The following is a 27,279-nucleotide window of genomic DNA, read 5'->3' as shown; positions in this document are numbered from 1 at the left end:
ACGTCTTATTTCTTTAATTGTCTCCTTATTTGCAACCTGTTCTCAAACCTCTCACATAATTACTATCTTTGTATAAATCTGCACCTACGTGGTTTTTATGCAATTCTTGATCCCCTTTTCATTTCTTTCAAGATTATTTTTTACAAACCATCATAATTAAGTGTAACACAACAATATTAACTTACATTTTAACCTCAAAGATTTAATTGTTAATTTACTGCTGGCTATGTAACTTTATTCCTTTGTCTTCATCTACTTTTTTTCCCCCAAAGTCCAACTTCTTCACCACACTGTTTACTTCATTTTCTCCTGCTGTTATTCTGATCTTTTTTTCATAAGCTGTCCTGAATTTGTTCTGTGAAGCACAATGCACTGTAGTTTTCTTATTGCTTATGGCTCAACGGATTTCTTTATTGCTCCTCTGTATTTGTCTCCCTAGTCCTACTCTACATTTAAAAATTAGCCATCTAAATACATACAGCTCACTTAGTTTATTTGTATGCTAAGAAAAACAGTAGACTGGTATTTTAATAACAGTAGCTAGAATTCAAAGAGAATGAATTGGCCTGAAACGCTCCATGAGTATGTTATGGAGCAGGGTCAGAGAATGTGCTGAAATTAAGAGCTCTAGAACATATTTTAGATTTTTTTATACAAAACAGAACTGGTCATCAACATGTTACTTTACCTTCCATCAGAATCTAAATTTGTACTACAAACATTAGATAAGTTTTTTCCTACAAAAGAAGGGAATATGAAAGAACGTATGCAACTAAATTTTACAGTGATGGTAGGGGTGAACAGGCTCATCTCTATCCAAACAACAGTGCAAATAAAATCAATGCAATTTGAGTTATTAAACCAGTTTAAAATAGAAATGGGAAAAGGATGTTTTCTGGCCCAGTCCTTCCCCTTCCTCTCACTGAGTTTGCTTTGAGGTTCCTCTGTTAGAGGACATGATTTAAACTTTGACTCATATTACTCATCCATTATTATCAAAGGTGTCTTGGTTCTCTAGCTCAGTGGATGCCAAAGTGGGGTGCATGCACCCCATGGGGTGTGCAAGAGAGTCCATTGGGGTGCAGGAAGAAAATAATTTTTGTACTGTTAAAAAATAAAATAAAATAAAATTAAATTAAATTTAAAATAGTGTTTATTTCATATCTCATCCTTTTTTAATTTCTTTTTTGTTTATGTTTTATAATGTACATATTAGTAGAGTAGTACATGTATGTAATTTATAAATAAATATACATATATTGAGGGTGCATGCTCAAAAGTTTTTTACTGATGGGGCGTGCAAACAAAAAAATTTGGAGACCACTGCTCTAGCTTCCTGCTTCCAACCCAAACTCTCAAACAATCATTCCAGTTCCTCCTTGTCCTCTGATTCAAGGCCCATTTCTTCACTGAAGTAAGAAAAATGTTCCTTCAGCCATCTGGAAGTGCTCTGGTCATCACATTACTTTGTTGTTGTTGTTATATCCTGTATCACATCATCATAGTTTAGTTTGTCAGATTCACTTCCATAATCTTTCTTGATGGTTTTCACACAGAAATACTCACTCCAAAATTGTTTTCCTTTAATGCTATAGTTCTTTGAGCTGTGGTCAAGTGCTCTTAAGCCTTCTCTTCCTTCTAAACTTATACTTGTTTCAGACACTTTCTGTAATAGTTAATTCTGCTACATGTACTCAATTTACCTACTCTCTCCTTTGCATCTAATATAAGACTATTAAATGTTCTTCTTTTTCTGTAAAGGCATTTCTTACCTTAGCTGAGGAACCAGTACCTATGCTGTTACTATATGAAGGATACGTTGGTCCAAATTCCCAAATGAGCAGAAACAGAAGGGTAGCATTAATTCAATTTCTGTAAAAAGAAACTGTATGAAAATTGGTGATCTGGGATCATCTGTCATCCTTGATTAATAATTCTTATATCCTTCTGGATATTAATTTTTTAGAGGGATGGAGTTTTTCTGAGTTGTAATTTGCTCTTCATAGGTCTTAAGCTATCCATTTAGAATTTATTAATATCTACATTTAAGAAAACTCCTGCTGAAGAATGTGCCAAGATCTGATCTGTAGGAAGACTGTACAGGTGGAGTAGTGGTGGTGAGGAATCAGAGAAGCTGCTGATTGGTCACTTTCATTGTTGCTTGTACACGCGGCAGAAGAAATTGCATTAGTCCAGGGAGTCAAATGCCTCATAAAAGTACCATTTTCAAATAGGGACAGCGCTCATATGTGTAAAGAATTGAGTCCTATTAATGTAGCAATGCATAAAAGCAGTAATCTGGTCATTTTACAACACTAATGTAGGCTGATCCAAGTGCTTAAGTTTCAGTAAACCAACATAATTAAACATATTCTTTCATTTGGCTGTTTGAATTAAGAGGAAAAATGATTTATTACTAAGAATAAAGATGAAACTTGTCTATTTTTTCAGATTTAAATAAAAATTATCTTGAATTGATGAAATTAGAATAAAACTGTATTATTCTTTATTTATCAACCCTGTGCATTTTTTTTAATTGCAACACTATAAAGGACTCTAATTTCACAGTTCTGTTCAAGTCCTTCTACAGACAGTCCTGCCAAGGCAAATTGTAGAACAATATCTTCTCGTGACCTAGTCCGTCAAAATGAGTCTATTCATTCACATTAATAAGTGCTAAGTCTTCATAAAATTAGTCAGTTATTATAATGGACTCAGTGCAGTCAAGCTGCCAGGGAATTATGTTGCCACTGAGTATGTACAGCTATTTTCTTTCTTTTTTACATCCCACACACCCCCATCCCCCAATAGCCAGGGTAGCAGAGCAACAGGCTAGGTTGCAACCTAACCTGGAAAATGACAATGACCCTTTCATAAATGTTAGTCTGAAGAACACAAGTTGATATTGACAGTAGCTGCTTAGTCATGTTGTAATACATAAGTGTTATGTAGGTATAAACTGTTCCTGTTGGCTTGATCTTTTTAAACTCAGACTTCATTGTAATAGCAAAGCTACTACATCCATGGCATGTTCATGTGAGCACACATATATATATTCTTCTGCCATTATGTTGTATTTATAAATCTGAAATCAGTTTTCTAAGACCTGTGGCTTTTTATCTTTTTTGATAGGAAAGAGTGGCCCTGAATGCAAGCACTGCAGGGCTGACCCAGATAAGGAATGTCGCTTTTGCTCCTGTTACTTGTGTGGTGGAAAACAGGATGCTCACATGCAACTCCTTTGTGATGAATGTAATATGGCTTATCATATATACTGCCTGAACCCTCCCTTAAGCAAGATACCAGAAGATGAGGATTGGTAAATATACAAGGATGATTTACTTATGTATATTCCCATTCTACACAAGGTACCTCTTTGTTATTTGCAACTAGAGGAATTACTGAAGAGCTTTTATATTTCTGGTATGTTTTTCATCCTTGCACTGCATGTAAACATATTTACATTTTATGTTAAGATTCTATTTATAAATATAATTCATAAACTATTGGTACTGAGCATTATTGATCATTACAGAATTTCAGAAATTAGCTTGTTCAGTTTATGATCTCTGTGACATTAACTGATGTTATTAGACTTAATTAGCACCACCTACAGTGGTGCTTCCCCAACCTTTTGTTTGTTTTATTCGGGCTTCATTGTTGCTTCTCCTTTAATCCTTTTCTTTCCCCTCAGTCTCAGCCCTTGTTGCTGCCTCCTTGCCCTTCCCTTATCCTATAGCTGCCTCATTCATTTTTTCTGCTGTGAGAAAACCACTACCTTACTCCTCCCCATTTCCAGTAACTCTAGCACCACCAGCAAGAAAGCCAAACTAGTAGGCCTTGGTGGACTCAGCTAACTCCATTCTGAGCTGACTCTGCATGGAGCCAGCATCAGCCCATTGAAGCTCATCATCTTGAGCTCCATGCCACATCTCACCTGTATCAGTTATGTGCAACTCATACCATTTGTACTTATAACCTGCTTGTAAAATATATTAAATGCTAATCTTTTATAAGTGACTTATAAATAGAACTTTAGAATTAAGCTTTCCATTATGAATACATCAATAGATGTCTATGGACGTGTTTTAAAGAAAAACTTTGAACTGCACTTTGTGATAGATTTTAGTGGAACTACACACTTCAAATAAAATATTTTAAGTACTTTAGAAGTTTTAACATTCTATGGAAGTGAATAACTTAGTGTACTATATTACATCAGCTGCTTCATATTGAGTAAATTTGTTTATAGTTCAGTGTCTAATGCTCTACCTTTTTTCCTGGGCTAATATATTTCAGTTTCCCCAGACTCCAGTTATATTTATACCTATGTGCAACTTCAATTGTGACATTTGATGAGGGTTTTTTCATTGTGTATATGTGCACACTGAGATGCTTCTGCTGATTTAAAAGGAAATAGACATTTCCTTTTGAATATCCTGAACTGAAAAGAATTTTACTCATATTTGCTCTGTTTGGAGAAACTGCTGAATTTGAACACTATCTAGAAAATATTTTCAATACATAGTGCAAATATGTATGAGTTGTTGGGACTAAATATAGCAATTATTGTCTGTGTGCTTCCCATTTCTTGTATATGCAAAACGATTGTGTACACAGGTATATATAATCTTTATTCAGCAGTCTTTGTTGGGCAGCATGTGAATCCCAGCTATCCCCAGGTTTTCTACTTTTGTGCACAGAAGACTAATCTGCCCCAACATCCATTCACTTCCTACTAATTGCTCATGGAAGTGAGCTGAAGATCTTAGTGCTTCCACATCATGTGTTGGAAAGTGTTCTCTGCTATAGCGCTTCAGAGTTGGTCACAGTCCTTAAACAGTGTTCTTTTGTGACTGTGCTTGATTTTTGGGTATAACAACTGAGAAGTTTTTTGACTACAGTCATCCAGAATATTAAAGGGAATATTATTTAGGATCTGTCCTCTGACAGTGCATCCATTCCTCTTCAGGTCCCCTTACTCCTAAAAGACTCTATACCAGTACTCCAGCAGCAAAAAGTAATTTTATGTTCCAATATTAATCACAAAAAGGTTACAAAAAAGAAGATATACATGCTCCAAGTTTAATTTTTTAAAAAAGAACAGCCCTCAAAACGTGTTTGAACAGGAAAGAACATAGCCTGAATGTCAGTGTCCAGGTGGAGTTTGCCTAGCGGAAAATTATGGAAAATTTCTTCTTTACCTTTAAATTGAACAGGTATGATTTAGAAATGATTGGTTTAGTCTATATTTTTCATTTTTTAGAAATTTAGAATACTTTTACATTATTTCTTGGTTTTGGTGTAATAAGCTGCTTTAAGAGTACCAAGACCCCAAGTGTTAAACTGAATTGTGAATTGTGACTGTTCTGCAATAAGTATCTGTATGAATTCTAGGTTGCAAATAAAAACATGATTTGAGGTAGCTCCCATCTTCTTAGAGGGTTTTGAGCGTGTACACAGGCAATTCTTGTGAAATATCTGTACACAGTGACTTGTTGCCCTATGGTAACTAGTTCTGTTCATACTCAAAGATAAAAAGTATATAGTAAAAGTAAGGCATTAGTAGTAGTAGTAATCTAAATATATTGTTGTTATTATTATAGATCAGACTTCTTCCACTAGTGACTTTTGGACCAAACTCAGCCCATGGAAGCCAGAAGCAATGGCAGTTGCCTTTGCCTTGGCACTCCTGGAGTGGGAAAAAAGTGCTGTTAGAAGCAATAAAAGGATCTGTGTGCTTGCTTCCTCCCTGTGCCTTAGCCACTGCTTCCTACAGTCTCCTGTCCTTTTTCTACTGTAATGGTTTTATGGTGGTTGGAATGAGTCCCAATGCCATATGAGGCAAAGAAATATATAGAAATGGAGTTTAATACTCTTCCCATTTGTTGAGTACTGAGTCACATTCCTGATGCCTTAGGCATGGTGGGGTAGGATAAGGATACATGTGTACACGTATGCAAGCTTTGTGGTACCCTAGGGCTGTTCCACATCCAGCTGTCTGAAGTGAGATTTGGTGCAGTAAAAGCAGATGATGAGTGGGCAGGATGTGGAAATTAACCATGAGCATTAGTCAGCAGTATACTCTAATCTCATTTCTCCTCTCCCCTATGTGATCTGAACAAGCAAGGAAAGGAAGAGAAAATGAGGAGGGAATACAGGAAACATGGGGACCTCTCGTACATCGCATGAGAAAAGAAGAGTGAAATGTTTCGCCTCTACCACCCTACTTTAAAAAAAAAAGTCTTGTTTTAGAAGTGGACAGTATTTGTTCTTGTTGAGTTTATTTTTTCAACCTGAGTCTTCAGCTTTTAAAATCTGTCATATATTTGCTAGCTTCAAAATATTTAGTCAGGATGAACAAATTTGACACTTTTGCTTAGAAGAAATGTATTGCCATTATTACTAAGTAATAAAGAATTTACTGAAACTTTTATTTTAGGTATTGTCCTTCATGCAAAAATGATTCTAATGAAGTTGTAAAGGCTGGAGAAAAACTCAAACAGAGTAAAAAGAAAGCAAAGATGCCATCTGCTAGTACTGAAAGCCAGAGAGACTGGGGCAAGGTAGAGTATATTTTAATTTAAAAATAGCTTACCATTCATGTATGCATTACATCTTTAACTACGTTTATATATGCATTACACAAAATTCAGTACAGGATTTAACAAACTGTAAAGCAATGTTGAATCCTGTACACTGTCTACTGAAAGTTAAAACATCTGAAGAATTATTAAGATGACTAGAGGTAAATAAAAAAATGAAAATTAATTAATTAATTAAAACTGCTGTTGACAATTTTTATATTAATATATTTTGAAGTGTTTACTATAATGGTTGAATGTCTTGATATCTGCATCAGCTTTTATAAATAATTTTAAATATGATAAAATTCATTCTCTCTGATGTGTTTTTTAGGGCATGGCTTGTGTTGGTCGCACTAAGGAATGCACTATTGTCCCTTCTAATCACTATGGTCCTATACCTGGTGTCCCTGTTGGGACAACCTGGAAATTCAGAGTTCAGGTATGTTTTTAGATTTGTAATTGAAATAAATCTGAATAATAGGTACAGTTTGGGCACAAAAATTATTTTTGGATTGGTAATTGTCTTGTTCACTAGAAATAAATATAAAGAGTGTATTTTAATTCTAATATTCAAAATACTGCCAACTACAGTGGAATTTGAAGCATACTGATTTGAAAATACAACTTAATTACAATTGTAAAATTAGTACTTACTATTTTTAAAGGGGAACCTGCTATAATTAGGATGGACTTGTATCTCATGTGTTAAATTCCCAACTGAAATAATAAGAAGTTGAATATTTTCTCAAGTCTACTGCTATGGAACATGAACCAATCCATCCCACTTATGGATATAGATTATAGAATTCAGAAAATATTTGACTGTATCCAGTGGTGTCTCTAACGCTTATTAGCTGGTTGGGATCCCCACTGAGGGCTACTGTGCAGGTGCAATAGAGTTCCTGTTTCAGTGCATACTTCTCTTCCAACGTGTTGTGGTGCCAGGCTTGGTGCTAGTGTGCATGCTATCATACCTAGCGCAGGAAAGAAATAAGATTTTACTGAGGGTTCTAAAGTTCTGGTAGGGGTGGAACCCACTGTCCCCAAGGTAAGAGCCACCTCTGATTGTATCACTATAAATTGATTACCTGTTCCTTTTGGGTCATACACAACTGGCATCAGCACCTTCCTTTAGGCTGATGAATGTTTTAAACTAATACAAGCCAGTATTGACTACTGAAAGTAGTAGTCCACCCAGCCATGTCCACTTCTTGCACTGTCCCTTCTGTTTTCTGTCACAAATGTTTCTCAGGCCATATGATAAACTATATTGGAAAGTAATCTGGCAGAAAAACAATCATTTGTGGGGGAGGGTAATTTTCCCAATCCATTTCACTTTGTGGTTATACAAATACTGTGTCAGCACAAAGGGGGGAAGAATGAGCAGTGTGGAGAAGAACATCATATTTCAGGAGTATTCTCACCATAGCCAGAGGAATAGCCAGAGACTTTTTCTTCCCCTTGGGGAGGAGGGACATGGCAAGAACCAAAAGCCTCTTCTAATGTGTTTTCTGAAGTCTTCATCCCACCCATTGCCTCCAGAGAGAGTACTTATAAAAAAACCTGGTTTTCTTATGGAAAATGGGTGTCTGAATAATTTTGGGTTTGGTATGACAGGCAAGTCTTCAGGCTAAAGTGGTCAACAGCAGAGGTTTTACCCCTTAGCAACAGTTTTCAGTTTCTCCCCTTAATAGAATTCACAGTGAAACAGCTGACTACTAAACAAGTTCCTTGAATCTTGTCTGACTTTGGTGCTAATGTGAGCACTACCATCAATACAGATATTAGAGAATAGCAAAGCAAATTAATTTTCTAATGTAAAATTGCAGTGTTAATGTCAATTATTCATTGATTTTTACACACAACTACTCGTTTGAGAAAATTAATGTCTATTCTTATGTTTTTTGTGATATTTTGATTTATCCCTACCATATTTGAAGAACTTTTATGTGAAGCAAACTAAAATAAATATTTCAAAACATATTTATATTCTGAAAAAGTACTTCTGTAATCATTAATATTTAAATTAGTTTCCAGGTAAATTATATTCTCTTAGATAGGGGAAGTTTTAAAAATCAGTTCTGCAAACTCAAGATCTCAGAATCAAAATTTATTGTTACCGGATCAGGCAGTATCAGCAGGAATAAAAGTTAGGATTTCATCTCTTTAAGGATTCCGTTGGTGACATACAAGCTCAAATAGATCCCAGAACTTTCAAGTGCTGATTGCAAACAGGAATATAAGTAAAGAGGTTTGTTTTTCTCAGAAAATTAAGCAGATAAGACTTATAATGTAGGGCATAGATATTAGAAGAAGAGTTATCATTTGTACATAATTATTTAATAATGGCTATGTATTAACTACATACTTTTAAAAAAGATCAACATTTTTCCACGTAAAAAGTTACACTTTTATTTCTGATTCGACTGTTCTTTTCTATGAAAATGGGTTCTTAAATGCTGTCTTATGGTTTTCTTCCTTTTTTCATGCAACAAGCTTCTTAAGAATATTTAAATGTGATGTATTATATATTATGAGTGGTCATGTAGTTCGAAGGCTTACAACCCTCTTTTTCTTAGAAGGAAATTGACTTAGAACTGTTTCTGGATACAGCATCCAAAGGGCAGAAATCTAAATTTTAAGTCAAATTCTGGATACCTCATGAAAATGAAAGAAGGGAGGGAGGAACGAATGACGTTTAATGGAATGGGAGAGAACAGAGTGGTAGTGAGGCCTGTGCTGTTCAACATGTTCATAAATGGTCTGGAAAAGTTGACAAATAACTGACAGTTAAGTGACAATGCTAAGATGTCATGGATAGTAAAGATGAGGGGGTGTCCTGGTTTCGGCAGGGATAGAGTTAATTTCCTTTCTAGTAGCTGGTACAATGTTTTGGATTTAGGATGAGAACAAAGTTGATAATGCACCGATGGTTTAGTTGTTGCTAGGTAATGCTTACACTAGCCAAGGACTTTTTAGTTTCCCATGCTCTACTGACTGAGAAGGCTGGAGGTGCACAAGAAGCTGGGAGGGGGCACAGCCAGGACAGCTGACCCAAACTGGCCAAAGGGACATTCCATACCATGTGACGTCATGCTCAGTACATAAACTGGGGAAAGCTGGCCGGGGGGGCCGCTGCTCGGGGACTGGCTGGGCATCGGTTGGCGGGTGGTGAGCAATTATACTGTGCATCACTTGCTTTGTGTATTATCATTATTATCATATTATTATTATTATCATTTTATTTCAATTATTAAACTGTTTTTTATCTCAACCCACGAGTTTTTTTCTCACTTGTGCTCTTCCAATTCTCTCCCCCATCCCACCGGGGGAGGGGGGAGTGAGCGAGCAGCTGCGTGGTGCTCAGTTGCCGACTGAGATTAAACCACGACAGTCCTTTTTGGCGCCCAACGTGGGGCTCGAAGGGTTTGAGATAATAACAGATTAACCGGAGTGTATTAAGGAACTTATATCTGTTAATAGTTGTGGGTCACAATGTTGGTTTCTCTGTTCTCGATATTGATTTGTATAATCTGCATCGTGCTCTTTTTCCTGCTGTACATGTTAAAGATTGGTGTTGGGTTTTGCAGTTTGCTGTGGTCTGCAGTGATTAGTGATGTCTCGCTTGTGAGGTTTGTCTTTAGAACATTGACCTTGACGTTAGTGTGGTATGTAAACTTCGCAATGAAGCCGTTACTGTACCACGGATACCATTTCGTCGAGACAACTAGCAATTGCAGTAACTTTTCTGAGAGTTTTTTTACGGAGGAAATACAGAATGGCAGTGTCACTACCTTCTTCTATGATGTTTCCTCCTTCATTACAGTAACTTTTCAGTATTTTGAACAGCCTTGGGCAGTTAAGATACTTCTATTAATACTTCTTGGGAATACTGTTTCGGTTTTTTTTCAACACCATTCAGTACCCTCAAAGGGAAGGGAAGGTCTCTGGCTCTGACAGTAAAACGACACGCACTGCAGCCACTCAGACCCGGGCAACACGCCCTGCGGCCACTCCGACCCCAGCGACACGCCGTGCAGCCACTCAGACCGCGGCGACAGGCCCTGCAGCCACTCCGACCCCAGCAACATGCACTGCAGCTACTCAGACACCGGCAACAGGCCCTGTGGACACTCAGAACCGGGCAACACGCACTGCGGCCACTCCAACCCCGGCGACAGGCCCTGCGGCCACTCAGACCCCGGTAACATGCACTGCAGCTACTCAGACTCCGGTGACAGGCCCTGCGGCCACTCCGACCCCGGCGACATGCACTGCGGCCACTCCAACCCCGGTGACAGGCCCTGTGGCCACTCAGACCCCGGTGACAGGCCCTGCGGCCACTCAGACCCCAGTGACAGGCCCTGCAGCCACTCCGACCCTGGCGACCGGCCCTGCGGCCACTCAGACTCCAGTGACATGCACTGCGGCTGAACCAAAGAACCAGCCTGTGCCGATATCAGTCGCCCCTGTACACAAGAAGAAATTTTGGAAGCGGAAGTCGGCTCGTTTAGTAAGGGAGGAAGAAGCTTCTTCTAAAAGGGAGCCTGGGGAAGAAGTGGATGAGGCAGACTACCCTGGAGAAGGGCCATCACGAGAACGGGAGGAGGAGAGCCGGCCGCTGATCGGGGAGGAGGAAGAGGAAGAACTCATAAACGAGGCAGTAACCACCCGATCTCTATCCCTGAGTGAGCTGCGAGATATACGAAAAGATTTCAGCCGCCATCCAGGTGAGCATATTGTCACCTGGCTGCTCCGATGCTGGGATAACGGGGCCAGTAGCCTGGAATTAGAGGGTAGGTAAGCCAAGCAGCTGGGATCCCTTTCTAGGGAAGGGGGCATTGACAAAGCAATTGGAAAAGGGACAACTATCCAAAGATCCAGACGAAGTCAAGTGCACACGACCCATGTGGCGGAAGTTTATAAGGAGCGCACCATCGTCATACGCCAATTCATTGGCAGTGATGACCACGAAAGATGGAGAGGAACAGACAGTGGATGAATTGGCTAGTCAACTCCGGCAATACGAGGAAAGTCTCTCTTCCTCCCTCATCTCGGCTGTGGAGAAACTGTCCGAAAAACTGTCCCGGGAGATCCAGCAACTCAGAGAGGATAGGTCCTACTCCTCACCTGTACGGACCAGTATCTCGGCTATTAGAAGTAAGCGTTCTTTTGCTCAAGGGAGAGAATATAGAGGGTACACACCACGGGGCACCCTATGGTTTTACCTGCGTGACCACGGAGAGGACATGAGGAAGTGGGATGGGAAACCTACCTCAGCCCTAGGGGCACGGGTACGCGAATTGCAAGGGAAAACAATCACAGAAAGAGGTTCTTCCAGGAAAATTGCTGCTCCAGTTTCCAGCGGGCAGTTCCCCAGAGAGAGTAGAAGGGCTGGTCTTACTCTTGATCTTAATGAAGAAACTTCTGACTCGTACGTACAAGAAATGAGAAATGACTACTGTGATGAGGATTAGAGGGGCCCTGCCTCCAGCCAGGGGGAGGAAAGGGACAACCGGGTTTACTGGACTGTGTGGATTCGGTGGCCTGGCACGTCAGACCCACAGAAGTATAAGGCTCTGGTAGACGCCGGTGCACAGTGTACCCTAATGCCATCAAGCTATATAGGGGCAGAACCCATCTGTATTTCTGGGGTGACGGGGGGATCCCAACAGCTAACTGTATTGGAAGCCGAAGTGAGTCTAACTGGGAATGGGTGGCAGAAGCACCCCATTGTGACTGGCCCAGAGGCTCCGTGCATCCTTGGCATAGACTACCTCAGGAGAGGGTATTTCAAGGACCCAAAAGGGTACCGGTGGGCTTTTGGTATAGCTGCCTTGGAGATGGAGGAAATTAAACAGCTGTCCACCTTGCCTCGTCTCTCGGAGGACCCTTCTGTTGTGGGGTTGCTGAAGGTCGAAGACCAACAAGTGCCCATCGCTACCACCACGGTGCACCGGCGGCAATATCGCACCAACCGAGACTCCTTGATTCCCATTCATGAGCTGATTCGTCAACTGGAGAGCCAAGGAGTGATCAGCAAGACTCGCTCACCCTTTAACAGTCCCATATGGCCAGTGCGGAAGTCTAATGGAGAGTGGAGACTGACAGTAGACTATCGTGGCCTAAATGAAGTCACGCCACCGCTGAGTGCTGCTGTGCCAGACATGCTAGAACTTCAATACGAATTGGAATCAAAGGCAGCCAAGTGGTATGCCACAGCTGATATTGCTAATGCGTTTTTCTCAATCCCTTTGGCAGCCGAGTGCAGGCCACAGTTTGCTTTCACTTGGAGGGGCGTCCGGTACACCTGGAACCGACTGCCCCAGGGGTGGAAACACAGCCCCACCATTTGCCATGGACTGATCCAGACTGCACTGGAACAGGGTGGAGCTCCAGAACACCTGCAATACATTGATGATATCATCGTGTGGGGCAACACAGCAGGAGAAGTTTTTGAGAAAGGGAAGGAAATAGTCCAAATCCTGCTGAAGGCCCGTTTTGCCATAAAACAAAGTAAGGTCAAGGGACCTGCACAGGAGATCCAATTTTTAGGAATAAAATGGCAAGATGGACGTCGTCAGATCCCAATGGATGTGATCAACAAAATAACAGCCATGTCTCCACCAGCTAGCAGAAAGGAAACACAAGCTTTCTTAGGCGTCGTGGGTTTTTGGAGAATGCATATTCCAAATTACAGGCTGATCGTAAACCCTCTCTATCAAGTGACCTGAAAGAAGAATAATTTCAAATGTGGCCCTGAGCAACGACAAGCTTTTGAACAAATTAAACGGGAGATAGATCACGCAGTAGCCCTGGGGCCAGTCCGAGCAGGGCAAGATGTAAAAAATGTGCTCTACACCGCAGCCGGGGAGAATGGCCCTACCTGGAGCCTCTGGCAGAAAGCACCTGGGGAGACTCAAGGTCGACCCCTAGGGTTTTGGAGTCGGGGATACAGAGGATCCGAGGCCCGCTATACTCCAACTGAAAAAGAGATATTGGCAGCATATGAAGGGGTTCGAGCTGCTTCGGAAGTGATCGGCACTGAAGCACAGCTCCTCCTGGCACCCCGACTGCCGGTGCTGGGCTGGATGTTCAGAGGGAGGGTCCCCTGTACACATCATGCAACTGATGCTACGTGGAGTAAGTGGGTCGCACTGATCACACAACGGGCTCGAATAAGAAACCCCAGTCGCCCAGGAATCCTGGAAGTGATCATGGACTGGCCAGAGGGCAAAGATTTTGGAATATCGCCAGAGGAGGAGGTGACACGTGCTGAAGAGGCCCCACTGTATAATGAGCTACCAGGAAATGAGAAGCAATATGCCCTGTTCACTGATGGGTCCTGTCGTCTTGTGGGAAAGCGTCGGAGGTGGAAAGCTGCTGTATGGAGTCCTATGCGACAAGTTGTAGAAACTGCTGAAGGAGAAGGTGAATCGTGACAGTTTGCAGAAGTAAAGGCCATCCAGCTGGCTTTAGACATTGCTGACCGAGAAAAGTGGCCAGTGCTCTATCTCTACACTGACTCAGGGATGGTGGCAAATGCCCTGTGGGGGTGGTTGCAGCAATGGAAGCGGAGCAACTGGCAGCGCAGAGGCAAACCCATCTGGGCTGCCGCATTGTGGCAAGATATTGCTGCCCGGGTGGAGAACCCGGTTGTAAAAGTCCGTCACGTAGATGCTCACATACCTGAGTCGGGCCCCTGAAGTACATCAAAACAACCAGCAGGTGGATCAGGCTGCTAAGATTGAAGTGGCTCAGGTGGAGCTGGACTGGCAACATAAGGGTGAGTTATTTCTAGCTCGGTGGGCCCATGACACCTCAGGTCACCAAGGAAGAGATGCAACATACAGATGGGCTCGTGATCGAGGGGTGGACTTGACCATGGACCCTATTGCGCAGGTTATCCATGAATGCGAAACATGCACTGCCATCAAGCAAGCCAAGTGGTTAAAGCCTCTCTGGTATGGAGGACGATGGCTGAAATATAACTATGGGGAGGCCTGGCAGATTGATTATATCACACTCCCACAAACCTGCCAAGGCAAGCGCCACGTGCTTACAATGGTGGAGGCAACCCCCGGATGGCTGGAAACATATCCCGTGCCCCATGCTGCCGCCCGGAACACTATCCTGGGCCTTGAAAAGCAAGTCCTATGGCGACATGGCACCCCAGAAAGAATTGAGTCAGACAACGGGACTCATTTCTGAAACAACCTCATAGACACCTGGGCCAAAGAGCACGGCATTGAGTGGGTGTATCACATCCCCTGTCATGCACCAGCCTCTGGGAAAATCGAACGATACAATGGACTGTTAAAGACTACACTAAGAGCAACGGGTGGCGGGACATTCAAACATTGGGATACACATTTAGCAAAGGCCACCTGGTTAGTCAACACCAGGGGATCTGCCAATCGAGCAGGCCCTGCCCAGTCAGAACTTTTACGTACTGTAGATGGGAATAAAGTCCCTGTAGTGCCCATAAAAAATATGCTGGGGAAGACAGTCTGGGTTATTCCTGCCTCGGGCAGAGGCAAACCCATCCATGGGATTGCTTTTACTCAAGGGCCTGGGTGCACTTGGTGGATAATGCGGAAGGATGGGGAAGTCCGATGTGTACCTCAAGGGGATTTGATTTTGGGTGAGAATAGCCAATGATCTGAATTATGTGATGTTAAGTACTAATTATAGTTATAATAGTTATACTAATAATACACAGATATACTAATCATACTAATAATATTATATGCCATACTAATGTTATTACAATAAGAATCACCCAGACTAATGAAGAATAACTTCAGTGAAACCAAGCAAAGCACAGTGATGATGGTACCAGAACTGACTTCAACATGAAACAATCCAACACCGCATACCATCTCCATTTTTTCCTGCCCTGGAAGATTATTATGACAGATGGAGCCCAAAGTCATGGACTAAATGAACTCACCGAACGTTTTAGAGGGATGGCCCACAGACGAAGGGAATGATATCTCTGTGTGTATATATATATATATATATAGAAAAAAAAAGGGGTGGTGATTAATGAAAATGTACTGGAAAATGTGAGACGAGCATGACGCAGATGGTATAGAATAAGGGGTGGATATTGTCCTGGTTTTGGTAGGGATAGAGTTAATTTCCTTTCTAGTAGCTGGTACAGTGTTTTGGATTTAGGATGAGAACAAAGTTGATAACACACTGATGTTTTAGTTGTTGCTAGGTAATGCTTACACTAGCCAAGGACTTTTTAGTTTCCCATGTTCTACCGACTGAGAAGGCTGGAGGTGCACAAGAAGCTGGGAGGGGGCACAGCCAAACTGGCCAAAGGGACATTCCATACCATGTGACGTCATGCTCAGTACATAAACTGGGGAAAGCTGGCCGGGGGGGCCACTGCTCGGTGACTGGCTGGGCCTCGGTCGGCAGGTGGTGAGCAATTGTACTGTGCATCACTTGCTTTGTGTATTATTGTTATTATCATATTATTATTATCATTTTATTTCAATTATTAAACTGTTTTTATCTCAACCCACGAGTTTTTCTCACTTGTGCTCTTCCAATTCTCTCCCCCATCCCACTGGGGGAGGGGGGAGTGAGCAAGCGGCTGCGTGGTGCTTAGTTGCCAACTGAGATTAAACCACGACAGGGGGAAAAAATCATATCTTTTCATAGCTGATAAAGGGCTTTCAGCTAATTATTATCATTTAGGAAAGAGAACTTGTAATAGATAATTTTTTAAATATGTCATCTTTGTGCTCAGTAGTGGTCAGAAGCGTAAATCAAGTGTTAGGAATTATTAAGAAATGAAGAGGAAAAACAATATAGTTATGAAGAACAAGGATGGTTAAAGGTATGTAATGGCTTTCATACAAAAATTGTATGAAAGATCATACGCTACAGAGGTCTATTAAAACTGAAGAAGATGAATAGGGAACAACTGTATGTTCTTTTTTGATGCAAAAGGTGGGGGCATCAAATGAAATGATCAGGTGCTAGATTAAGAATGAATGGAAGCAGTACTAATTCACGCAATATGCAGCAATACTGTGAACTCTTTCCTGTAGGATATTGTGAAAGCTAAGAGTGTGCAAGAATTCAGAACTCAAGTAGATAAATTAATAACCATTGGTTGACTTTTCTTCCATGAAATGTAAAGATTATGCCTTTGGCTCAGGAAATCTAAGCCACATATAGTTGGAAACTGAGAAAATTTATACGTAAATAGCATTGTGCACTTGCATAGTCAGTTTTCACACTGACCAGCTATCTGTTTTTATTTGTTGTCAGAGACAGGATATTTGGCTAGCTGGAACTCTGGTTTGATGTGGTTTGATGACTGTTATATTCTTATGACAATAGCAAAGCAATGCAAAAATCTTATAAAATTGCATAAAAGTGTGAGTGGGGGGGGAAGTACAGGAGTTGGGCAGAACTGGAAAAAAAGAAAATCTTCAGAGATGAAGGAAGTCTGTAAATGTGATTGCATTTTCCTGAGTTGGTTAACTTTTAACAATACTTGACATAATTTTCACAAAAAAATGTTGACTCACTATGATCTTTCTTGCATAATTATTTACACAAATTAAAAATACTACTGTATTAGAAAGATAATCTGTATCTTCTTTGAGTTGGTCTAAGCAACCATGAATCTGGTCTTAAATGCTACTTACGGCAAGAATCATGAAGATTTTTTCCTAAGGGGCAAAGTGTACCTATTCATCTTTGTGTCAGCACTGTTCTATATCGTCCTTTCTTTCCATTGGATGTCCATTCTTTTGTGTTTTTTTCCCTTTAAAAAAAATCTAAAAAATTCATAAAATTATTTCCTTTAATGGCAATCCTGTTACACAAACATACCTATGGAAATAATTTTTAAGCAGAAATATTATTGCAGAAGGCCAGTTGTTTCAAAAAGTTATTTTAAAATTTGTTCTTTTTTAATACTCAAGGTGAGTGAAGCAGGTGTTCACAGACCCCATGTTGGTGGAATTCATGGACGCAGTAACGATGGAGCTTATTCACTTGTACTAGCTGGAGGATTTGAAGATGAAGTGGTATGTCATTTAGTCAAATCACTAATATGATATTTTAAAATTTATAAAGATGAAAAGTGGTGTCTGTTGCTGATCCTAAAATTAGTACTTATGAAAATATGAGTATGCAAAAATTACTACTACTCAATATCTAATTTGCTATGTTACTATTTTTAGAATAAATTTTTAAATAAATTTTTCTTAAAGAATATTCTTAGTCTCATATTAATTACATCTGAATTTTAGAATGTTTATGGAAGTCAAGTTTCAATGTGCTTATACAGTCTGAATTTATTATCATTTAAAATCTTATAATTTACAAGTCACGGAATAACAGAATCATTGAGGTTGGAAGGGACCTTTTGAGAGGGTCTAATCCAACATCCCCATTCAAGCAGAGTCACCTAGAGCAGGACTGTATCCAGTTAGCTTTTGAATATATCTATGTATAGAGACTCCACAGTCTCTCTGGGCAGCCTGTTCCAGTTTTCAACCACCCTCACAGTAAAAAGTGTTTCTTGATGTTCAGACAGAACCGCCTGTGTTTCAGTTTGTGCCCGTTGCCTCTTGTCCTGTCACTAAGCACCACTGAAAAGAGCCTGGCTCATCCTCTTTGCACCCTCCCTTCAGATATTTGTACACATTGATGAGATCCCCCGCCCCAAGCCTTCTCTTCTCTAGGCTAAACAGTCCCAGCTCTCTCAGCCTTTCCTCATAGGAGGGATGCTCCAGTCCCTTCATCATCTTCGTGGCCCTTTGTTGGACTCTCTCCAGTATGTCCATGTCTCTCTTGTACTGGGGAGCCCAGAACTGGACACAGGACTCCAGGTGTGGCCTCACCAGTGCTGAGTAGAGGGAAAGGATCACCTCCCTCCACCTGCTAGCAACACTATATAGCCCAGGATATCGTTAGCCTTTCTTGCCACAAGGGCACACTGCTGGCTCATGTTCAACTTGTCCACCAGGACTCCAAGGGCTTTTCCTGCCAAGCTGCTTTCCAGCCGGTGGGCCCTCAGCATGTACTGGTGCCTGGGGTTATTTTGCTCCAGGTGCAAGACTTGACATTTCCTTTTGTTGAACTGCATGAGGTTCCTCTCATCCCATTGAGATCCCTCTGAATGGCAGCACAACCCTCTGATATATCAAGTGATGTACAAGTGATATACTTCAAGTTCTGTCCTGGTCATTGCTTTTACTGTTGTCAAGTTAAACAGATAGATGCCTCCTCTTTTGGAGTCATTATACCTCTAAAGTTAAATACATCACATTTTAATTTTAGTGAGGTCAGGACAAAAAAAATGCCTGTGACTTGGACATACAAGACAGATATAATAGAGCAAGTCCAGTGGAGGGTCACCAAGCTGATCAGGGGGTTGGAACACATGACATACATGGAGAGAACTGGGTTTGTTCAGCTGTAAGAAGAGAAGGCTCGGGGAGATCTTACTGCTGTCTTCAGCTACGTAATGGGAGCATGTAGAGAAAACAGAGCCAGACTCTGAGGTGCACAGTGGAAGGATGAGAGACAATGGAGACAAGTTGGAACATGGGATATTCCAGTTAGATATAAGAAAAAAACACCCTCATACAGGTAATCAAACACTGGAACAGGGGCCCAAAGAAGTTGTGGGATCTCCATCCCTGGAGATATCCAAACCTTGACTGGACAAAGCCCTGAGCAACCTACTCTAACTGGATCTGTTTTGAGTGAGGGTTGCACTTAGAGACCTTGAGAGGTCCCTTCCAACCTAAATCATTTGATAACTCTATGAAATAAATACATTTTGGAGGACATTTTACTGTATATTTATAATATCTTTCAAACTTTTTATACTCACTGCCAACATGCTACCTCTTTAATGTTCTCTTTCTGGCTCTGAATGAACAGTTTACCATTGGGGTAAGAGTAGTTTCAAAACTATACTGCAGGAAATAGAATTCACTGTTTGACTTTCAGGTTTTGTCTTTTTTATGATTCACATTTGGAAGCTCATGATCCTGCAAACATAGACTTGTGAGGAACTTTGCTCACCTGAGGGTTTGGAACACTTGGTAATAACAAGTTGTCTCAATACAGGATTGGGCCTCAAAATTGCAAAGGAATAAGGTTGTACTTTGCAAAATGAACATTAGACCAAATAAAATTTAGCTTCATATGTAAAATATTCTTACATACATCAAAATTTTTATATGTTAATATCTGTCTTGTGAATGTTTAACCTAGGGTTTTAGTGACAAGGACTTGAATTACTTCCATTACCTGATTTAAAATGCATTAACTATAGTGCTTAGATTTAGTGTTGGTTTTGTTAAAACTGCAAATCTTCTGGTGGTCCTGTTGTTGATACTTAATAACTATAATGGGCATATTAGCTGAGAAATAGCAAGAATTATTTTGTGAATTTGAAAGTAAGAATTTTTTTCAGAATGGATTAACATTTGTAACCCGGATATTAGTTACTTTGAGCTACTGTGAAAGATATGATCACAAACTGCATGGTTAAATGATTTTGAAGTATTTATTCATCAAATGAAATGGCTGAAGATATTTTACTTTTTCCTTGAGTTGCAAAATTGATATCCTAGTTGTTGTCACTGTTTTTGAGTTGGGGTCAAAAACTATGTTTACTTTCTTTGTGTATAAATTTTGATATCCATACTTCTGCTGGATTGAGATAGTGTTATTAAGATGTTAATTTTCATTCAGCGTTGTTCAGATTAACAAAGTTTGTTTCTTCACTAAGTGGCTTTTGTATATAGAATCATATGGTGCCTCTTAACATTGAGGTTTAGAATGTCTTGGAGAATAGTATCTGCTGTGATCACTCACTCTTGCAGAAGATTCTGAGGGTATATAAATATATATATATTCTATAGGGTAGTTCTAGCGACTCAAATGTGACTCCAAGCTAATATACTTGTTGCTTAGATTCTTTCTTTAATCTAGGTCAATCAAATCTAGTGCCTAGAATGTGGCATTAATAAACTGCTTTATGAAACAGTCCACTGTCCATTTTGGATAGTCTGTGTATCCCCATCAATCTTGTGTTTGGGTAATCAGTTCCAAGGTGTCAGTATGGTTGTGTTCTACTTCCTTGAAATTGTACAGTTACAGCATTAATAATATTTAGATCTCTAGATTTGTCTGGAGCTCATGATGAAGATCCAGAACCTCTGAACCATTGCTTAATGTTTATTCCTTAATGAAAATGCTAGATCAGTTCTACCAGTGCCAAAGATGCATTGCCAAGACCGATTAATTGCTCATTGAAATGATTTTAGATACAAATGAAGTGGCAATAAGAGCTTCAGATTTGAGTCAACACTTGTCACATCCAAAGGTCTGGGTAAACTGCTAGTCAAAATGGTATGTATGATCTGTATCTATGCTAGCTAGATACCTACATCATCTGGATCCAGTGTGAGAACTGTTACTGATGTGCTAGGTACAAAGGAAATGCTGTATCACATATAAATGTCTTGAAATATGCCCTGCTGACTGTTGCTAAGGGTGCAGGTCCTCTGAGATGTTCTAATTTCTGTTTATATTGCTGAGGATCCAATATCAGAAACTCATTACAGTCATTACACTGAGAATCTGTCTCGTGTGAGTCGTCTGAACTGATTATGGAGCTGAAAACCTGACACTTGCTATCCATTTTTATAGATGCTGTCATGGTTCCAACATCTCTTAATTGCCATGCTGAGTTGGCACCTGTTAGTTTGGAACTAGTGTTCCAATGTGAGACATTTTGAGTGATCTCCCTACTATGGGAATAGCTAGCAAGCATCTTCCCATTCATTCAGATATGTTATCTGTTTCCTCTTCCCATCTATGATATTAAGGGCATATTTGACATTATTTTGTCATATGGTATTTTTAAAATTCATACTTTCTTGCTACTGGTATTTCAGATTCTTAGGCAGACTATTATTTTCTGTTCTGCAATAGCCTCCTCTCCAACTTCCTTTACATATTGTTCCATATTGTTGTTACCTTTCAGTTTATACAAAATGCTAATACAAAAGAAATTATCTTTCTTGTATCATTTTGTGAAATCTCTCCCTGTCTCCTGATCTTCAAACCCCTCATTGTCTCCTTGTCTGTACGTGCATTGTGTTGAAGATTACTTTCACAGCCTGAAAAACCCTATTTTATTCTTTCAAACAAGAGTCCTATATTTAAACTTTGTCTTGGATTTAATAGCTTCTTTTTTAAAAAAGGCTTTTATTCTGTTTTTGTGATACTAAAGAAAATCTTAACCTTTAATCATATAATATTTTATATATTGACAGATACAGGTTTTTGTGTATATATGAGACTAAACAAGTCATAGAACCATACAGTGATAGAGTCACAGAGTGGTTGAGGTTGGAAGGGACCTCTGGAGGTCACCTGGTCCAACCCCCCTGCTCAAGCAGGGTGACCTAGAGTCGGTTGCCCAGGACCATGTCCAGATGGCTTTTGAATATCTCCAAAAGAGAGGTTTCACAACCTCCCTGGGCAACCTGTTCCAGTGCTCAGTCACCCTCACAGTAAAAAGGTTTTTCTGTATGTTCAGAGGAAACCTCCTGTGTTTCAGTTTGTGCCCAATGCCTCTTGTCCTGTCACTGGGCACCACTGAAAAGAGCCTGGTTTCGTCTTCTTCGCACCCTCCCTTCAGGTATTTATATACATTGATGAGATCCCCCCTGAGCCTTCTCTTCTCTAGGCTGAACAGTCCCAGCTCGCTCAGCCTTTCCTCATAGGAGAGACGCTCCAGTCCCTTCATAATAGAGAGAATAGCATAGATAATCTTACGTCTCTTTAGATGCTGGGAACCCCGAGCAGTGTAGCATCGAACAGACCTCCGATCCATGCGTAGCACACCATACAGACACTGTCCATAGCAGAGATTCTCCCATTTTGGTCATTCAAGCTATTATAGGATTTTCTTATGGGGAAACAACTCCATGATTTCTACCGTCAAACAGAAAGGATGTTCTCATGAGAACTGCTTGCTGCACTGTTAGATAAAGGCAAGGCCACACAGGTGGCGTATTCACCGGTACCAAGTGGGAGCTGCCTACAGGCTCCTCTGGTACAGTGAGCTGGCTGAGATTGTCCTGCGGCCAAGGGATTTGTGCAACCCAACACAGGCCTGAAGGCCGAGCTGTATGTGTAGCATGGCGCGGCGCAGCACAGCACAGTGCAGCACAGCACAGCGCAGACCTGGGCCTACTCAGGCTAACTGTTATGTGGATCGCTAACTCCTAGATGTACAGTGGTCTTCCGGTCAGGATCACTACACCTTCTTTGCCCCAAGGGCACATTGCTGGCTCATGTTCAACTTGGTGTCCCCAGGTCCTTTTCTGCCAAGCTGCTTTCCAGCTGGGCAGCCCCCAGCATATACTGGTGCATGAGGTTGTTCCTCCCCAGGTGCAGGACTTTGCCCTTCCCTTTGTTGTCCTCTCAGCCCATTTCTCCAGTCTTCAAGGTCCGTCTGGAAGGCAGCACAACCCTCTGGAGTATCAGCCACTCCTCCCAGTTCATTATCCAGGTCATTAATGAAGATATTAAAGATGTTGAAATCTGAGCATACTACAGAAGATAAATATTAAATGGAAAACAAATAGATTGGGCACCATCTTCAGATAGCCCAAATTCACATGAGTTGTAATAACTAATATCTTTGTGAACCGCTGCATGACTTCAGAGTTGAGCCTAGCCAATAGGAACACTATGCTTGAGGATATTGGTGGAATTTAAAGTCTTATTCTTTGCTTCTTCATTACTTGTTTGTTAGATTCAAAACCAGGTATACAATAGAGGAACCAACATTGCAACAATGTGATTTAATGTAATCTTTTTTTGTGTCTGTCATTCTCTGTTTGAGGCCGAGTAGTTTGTTGAAGCACTCCTATGAAAAATGTACCCACAGCTCTAAGATCTCCAAGGTTACTGCTTCTACTGAGATAATAAAAAATTTATGCAGAGCAGAAGCTCATTTGATCTAAAACATGATGTACTTTACAAACAGGACAGTTAAGAAATAATTTTATGGAAACAACATAAGGAAAGAGAGAGAAAGACACAAAACATTAAGAGAAGAGAGAATACCAAAAAGTCTTGTTAGCTTCTGACAGAAAGTTTTGGTGCAAGGAAGCAAAATCAAGCTTTGGAAAGCAGAAGAGAAATAGGATAAAATTACCTATTTTAAGGTAGGAAAAAAAGGGGAAAAGGTAGGAGGAAGGAAGAAAGGAAAGATAAGAATGTGTTCTAGCAGCATTTTTTTTTTGGACAATTACATTTTTTCTAAAGAGGGATTTGAGGTCTCTCATAAACAGTTGGAATGCAGATACCACTAACAAATTCCCTTTGCTGATTGTCACCTTTTTCAATCTTTTCTTTGCCTGTCCAGTCCAGAATTTATGGCAGCATCAGTATCTTGAGCTCTGCCCTTAGATCCTGTTGGAATTTAAGAAGCCTTCAACCCTCACCTGTCACACACAGGCTGTCAGTTGAACATTGCAAAAGTTGATAGAAAGATCCTGAATTGTCTGTAGGTAGGATCATAACTTAAAGTTATCGAAGAATCATGGTTTAATGAGTCACTACCCATCAGCAGATCCTTAGTAGTTGGCTGTGTGTATATTCCTGGCATATTCCAATTTCAAAGCAAAATGCATTATCTCCTGTGGGAGTACGTTCTGTACATCTTTCATTCTTCTCTCCTACTCTGCCAGCATCACTCCTGTGTGCCAGAAGCTGTATTTATGCCCATACTTACCTTACTCTAATAACGGTGTGGCCCAATTTCTTGCCAGTCTAGACTTCCTTTCTCCGTGCTAGCAATTCCATATTCTTCCACTTTCTCCCTATTCTAGGATTGCTAGTTGTATATCCTATTTCACCTTATATCATAGGTTCAATGTCCTTTCCATTTCCCCCCTTTCTCCAAATCAGCACCCCTGTTCTTCTTTAATATGATGAGGGCTCTGTTTAAGTTGCTTATCAGTCCTGTTTTCTTCCTATTCCAGCAACTGTGTTGTTTTTCCCCACGATTATTTTTTGTCTGATGTTTTGGCATGTGAAGTTCTTTTGAGAAGATGAGCAGAAATGAGATAAGGGGTACTATTATACTGAAAAGTGCTAAGAGATGCCATCCTCTGGTTATTTGATCTGTAACAATTATCATAGAATCACAGAATCATTTAGGTTGGAAAGGACCCTTAAGATCATCAAGTCCAACCGTTAACCTAACACTGCCAAGTCCACCACTAAACCATGGCCCTAAGCGCCACGTCTACAGTCTTTTAAATACCTCCAGGGATGGTGACTCAACCACTTCCCTGGGCAGCCTGTTCCAATGCTTGACAACCCTTTCAGGGTTGAGGCCGTTTCCTCTCGTCCTATCACTTGCTACTTGGGAAAAGAGACCAACACCCACCTCGCTACAACCTCCTTTCAGGTAGTTGTAGAGAGCGAAAAGGTCTCCCCTCAGCCTCCTTTTCTCCAGGCTAAACAGTCCCAGTTCCCTCAGCCACTCCTCATAGGACTTGTGCTCTAGACCCTTCAGCAGCTCCATTGCTCTTCTTTGGACACGCTCCAGCACCTCAACGTCTTTCTTGTAGTGAGGGGCCCAAAACTGAACACAGTATTCGAGGTGCGGCCTCACCAGTGCCGAGTACAAAGGGTCAATCACTTCCCGAGTCCTGCTGGCCACGCTATTTCTGATGCAGGCCAGGATGCTATTGGCCTTTTGTTGTTAATGTATTTATAGAAACATTTTTTATTGTCTTTTACGGCAGTAGCCAAATTAAGTTCTAGTTGGGCTTTGGCCCTTCTAATTTTCTCCCTGCATAACCTCACGACATCCTTGTAGTCCTCCTGAGTTGCCTGCCCCTTCTTCCAAAGGTCATAAACTCTCTTTTTTTTCCTGAGTTCCAGCCAAAGCTCTCTGTTCAGCCAGGCCGGTCTTCTTCCCCGCCGGCTCGTCTTTCGGCACATGGGGACGGCCTGCTCCTGCGCCTTTAAGACTTCCTTCTTGAAGAATGTCCAGCCTTCCTGGACTCCTTTGCCCTTCAGGACTGCCTCCCAAGGGACTCTGTCAACCAGGCCCCTAAACAGGCCAAAGTCTGCCCTCTGGAAGTCCAAGGTGGCAGTTCTGCTGACCCCCCTCCTTACTTCTCCGAGAATCGAAAACTCTATCATTTTGTGATTGCTGTGCCCAAGACAGCCTCCAACCATCACATCACCCACAAGTCCTCTGTTTGCAAACAACAGGTCCAGCGGGGCGCCTTCCCTAGTTGGCTCCCTCACCAGCTGTGTCAGGAAGTTATCTTCCACACACTCCAGGAACCTCCTAGACTGTTTCCTCTCTGCTGTATTGTATTTCCAGCAGACATCTGGGAAGTTGAAGTCCCCCACGAGAACAAGGGCTAGCGATCGTGAGACTTCTCCCAGCTGCTTATAGAATATTTCATCTGCCTCTTCATCCCGGTTAGGTGGTCCATAACAGGCTCCCACTATGATATCTGCCTTGTTGGCCTTCCCCCTGATTCTTGCCCATAAACACTTGACCCTTTCATCACCATCATCAAGCTCTAGACAGTCAAAATGCTCCCTAACATACAGAGCCACCCCACCGCCTCTCCTTCCTCGCCTGTCCCTTCTGAAGAGTTTATAGCCATCCATTGCAGCACTCCAGTTGTGCGAGTCATCCCACCGTGTTTCTGTGATTGCAACTACATCATAGTTTTCCAGCTGCACAATGGCTTCCTACTCCTCCTGTTTGTTGCCCATGCTGTGTGCATTGGTGTAGATGGACTTCAGCTGGGCTATTGATCCTGGCACCTTTTTTTGGGGAGAAGTCCTAATTCCTATGTGACCGTTCTCAGGCGCTTCCGTGGTTTCTAACACATTGATAACCCTTGTGTCTTTGCTGCCGCATGGATCTCCATCCCCTAACCCCATTGAGATGGCTAAGTTGCAAGTGCTTAAAGCTGTAATTCTGCTAAAAAGATAGCATTCCATTTGTTCCTCACTTTCCTTCTCCTGGATTTCCAGTTTGCCCCAAATCTATAGCATTTTGCCCATTCACGTGTAGAACACTGAAGGGGTATAGGACAAGTAAGTATGTATGCCCAGGCCTTACATCTATCTTATCTCTTTGTTAAGCCCAATGGCTAAAATATAGCTTTGACTAAAGAATATCTTCCAGAGTCATCTAATTTTACTTTGAAGGCCTCAAAAGTTTGAGAATTCCCTGTTTCCCATGGAAATTGGTTATAGTGATTAATTATAAATATAGTTAAATATGTGCCTTTCAGTTGAATTTGTTTGACTTAAGCCTCTATCCATTTCTTCTTGATTTATGTTTGTCTGTTAGATAAAAATATTTTTGTATTCAGTATTCATGAAGGTACCTTCATGAAGATACTTGTACATAATCTTTTTTGCTAAACTAAACAGACTATATCCTTTGTCTCTTGTGAGTTTCTCCAGTCTTGTTCATTTTTTTGCTTTTTTCCCTCTAGGTTTTTTAACATCCTTTTAAATATGCTATTCCAATATTTGTTTCAACAATGCTGTAAAAGAGGTAAAAACACCTCCCAGTTTCTGATTACTATCATTTCCTTAAATATTCTGTTTTCAGTATTTTTCCAACCCA

General features: G+C 40.9%; 1 protein-coding gene across 3 annotated transcripts in view; it reads left to right on the top strand.

The window, feature by feature from the left end:
- The window catches only part of LOC143172009 (E3 ubiquitin-protein ligase UHRF2-like), a 148,342-nt gene that overhangs the window by 105,896 nt on the left and 15,167 nt on the right, over nucleotides 1–27,279 (top strand). For all 3 annotated transcript variants that reach the window (XM_076361220.1, XM_076361221.1, XM_076361219.1), the window contains 4 exons: nucleotides 3,133–3,319; nucleotides 6,443–6,566; nucleotides 6,919–7,026; nucleotides 17,543–17,647. In XM_076361220.1, the coding sequence (XP_076217335.1) occupies nucleotides 3,133–3,319; nucleotides 6,443–6,566; nucleotides 6,919–7,026; nucleotides 17,543–17,647 (524 nt within the window). The remainder of the gene's footprint in view (nucleotides 1–3,132; nucleotides 3,320–6,442; nucleotides 6,567–6,918; nucleotides 7,027–17,542; nucleotides 17,648–27,279) is intronic.

The sequence above is a fragment of the Aptenodytes patagonicus genome, chromosome W (assembly GCF_965638725.1).
Source record: "Aptenodytes patagonicus chromosome W, bAptPat1.pri.cur, whole genome shotgun sequence".
NCBI classification, from domain to species: domain Eukaryota; kingdom Metazoa; phylum Chordata; class Aves; order Sphenisciformes; family Spheniscidae; genus Aptenodytes; species Aptenodytes patagonicus.
Note: the sequence above shows the minus strand (reverse complement) of the source record. Positions and strands in the feature narration are given on the sequence as shown.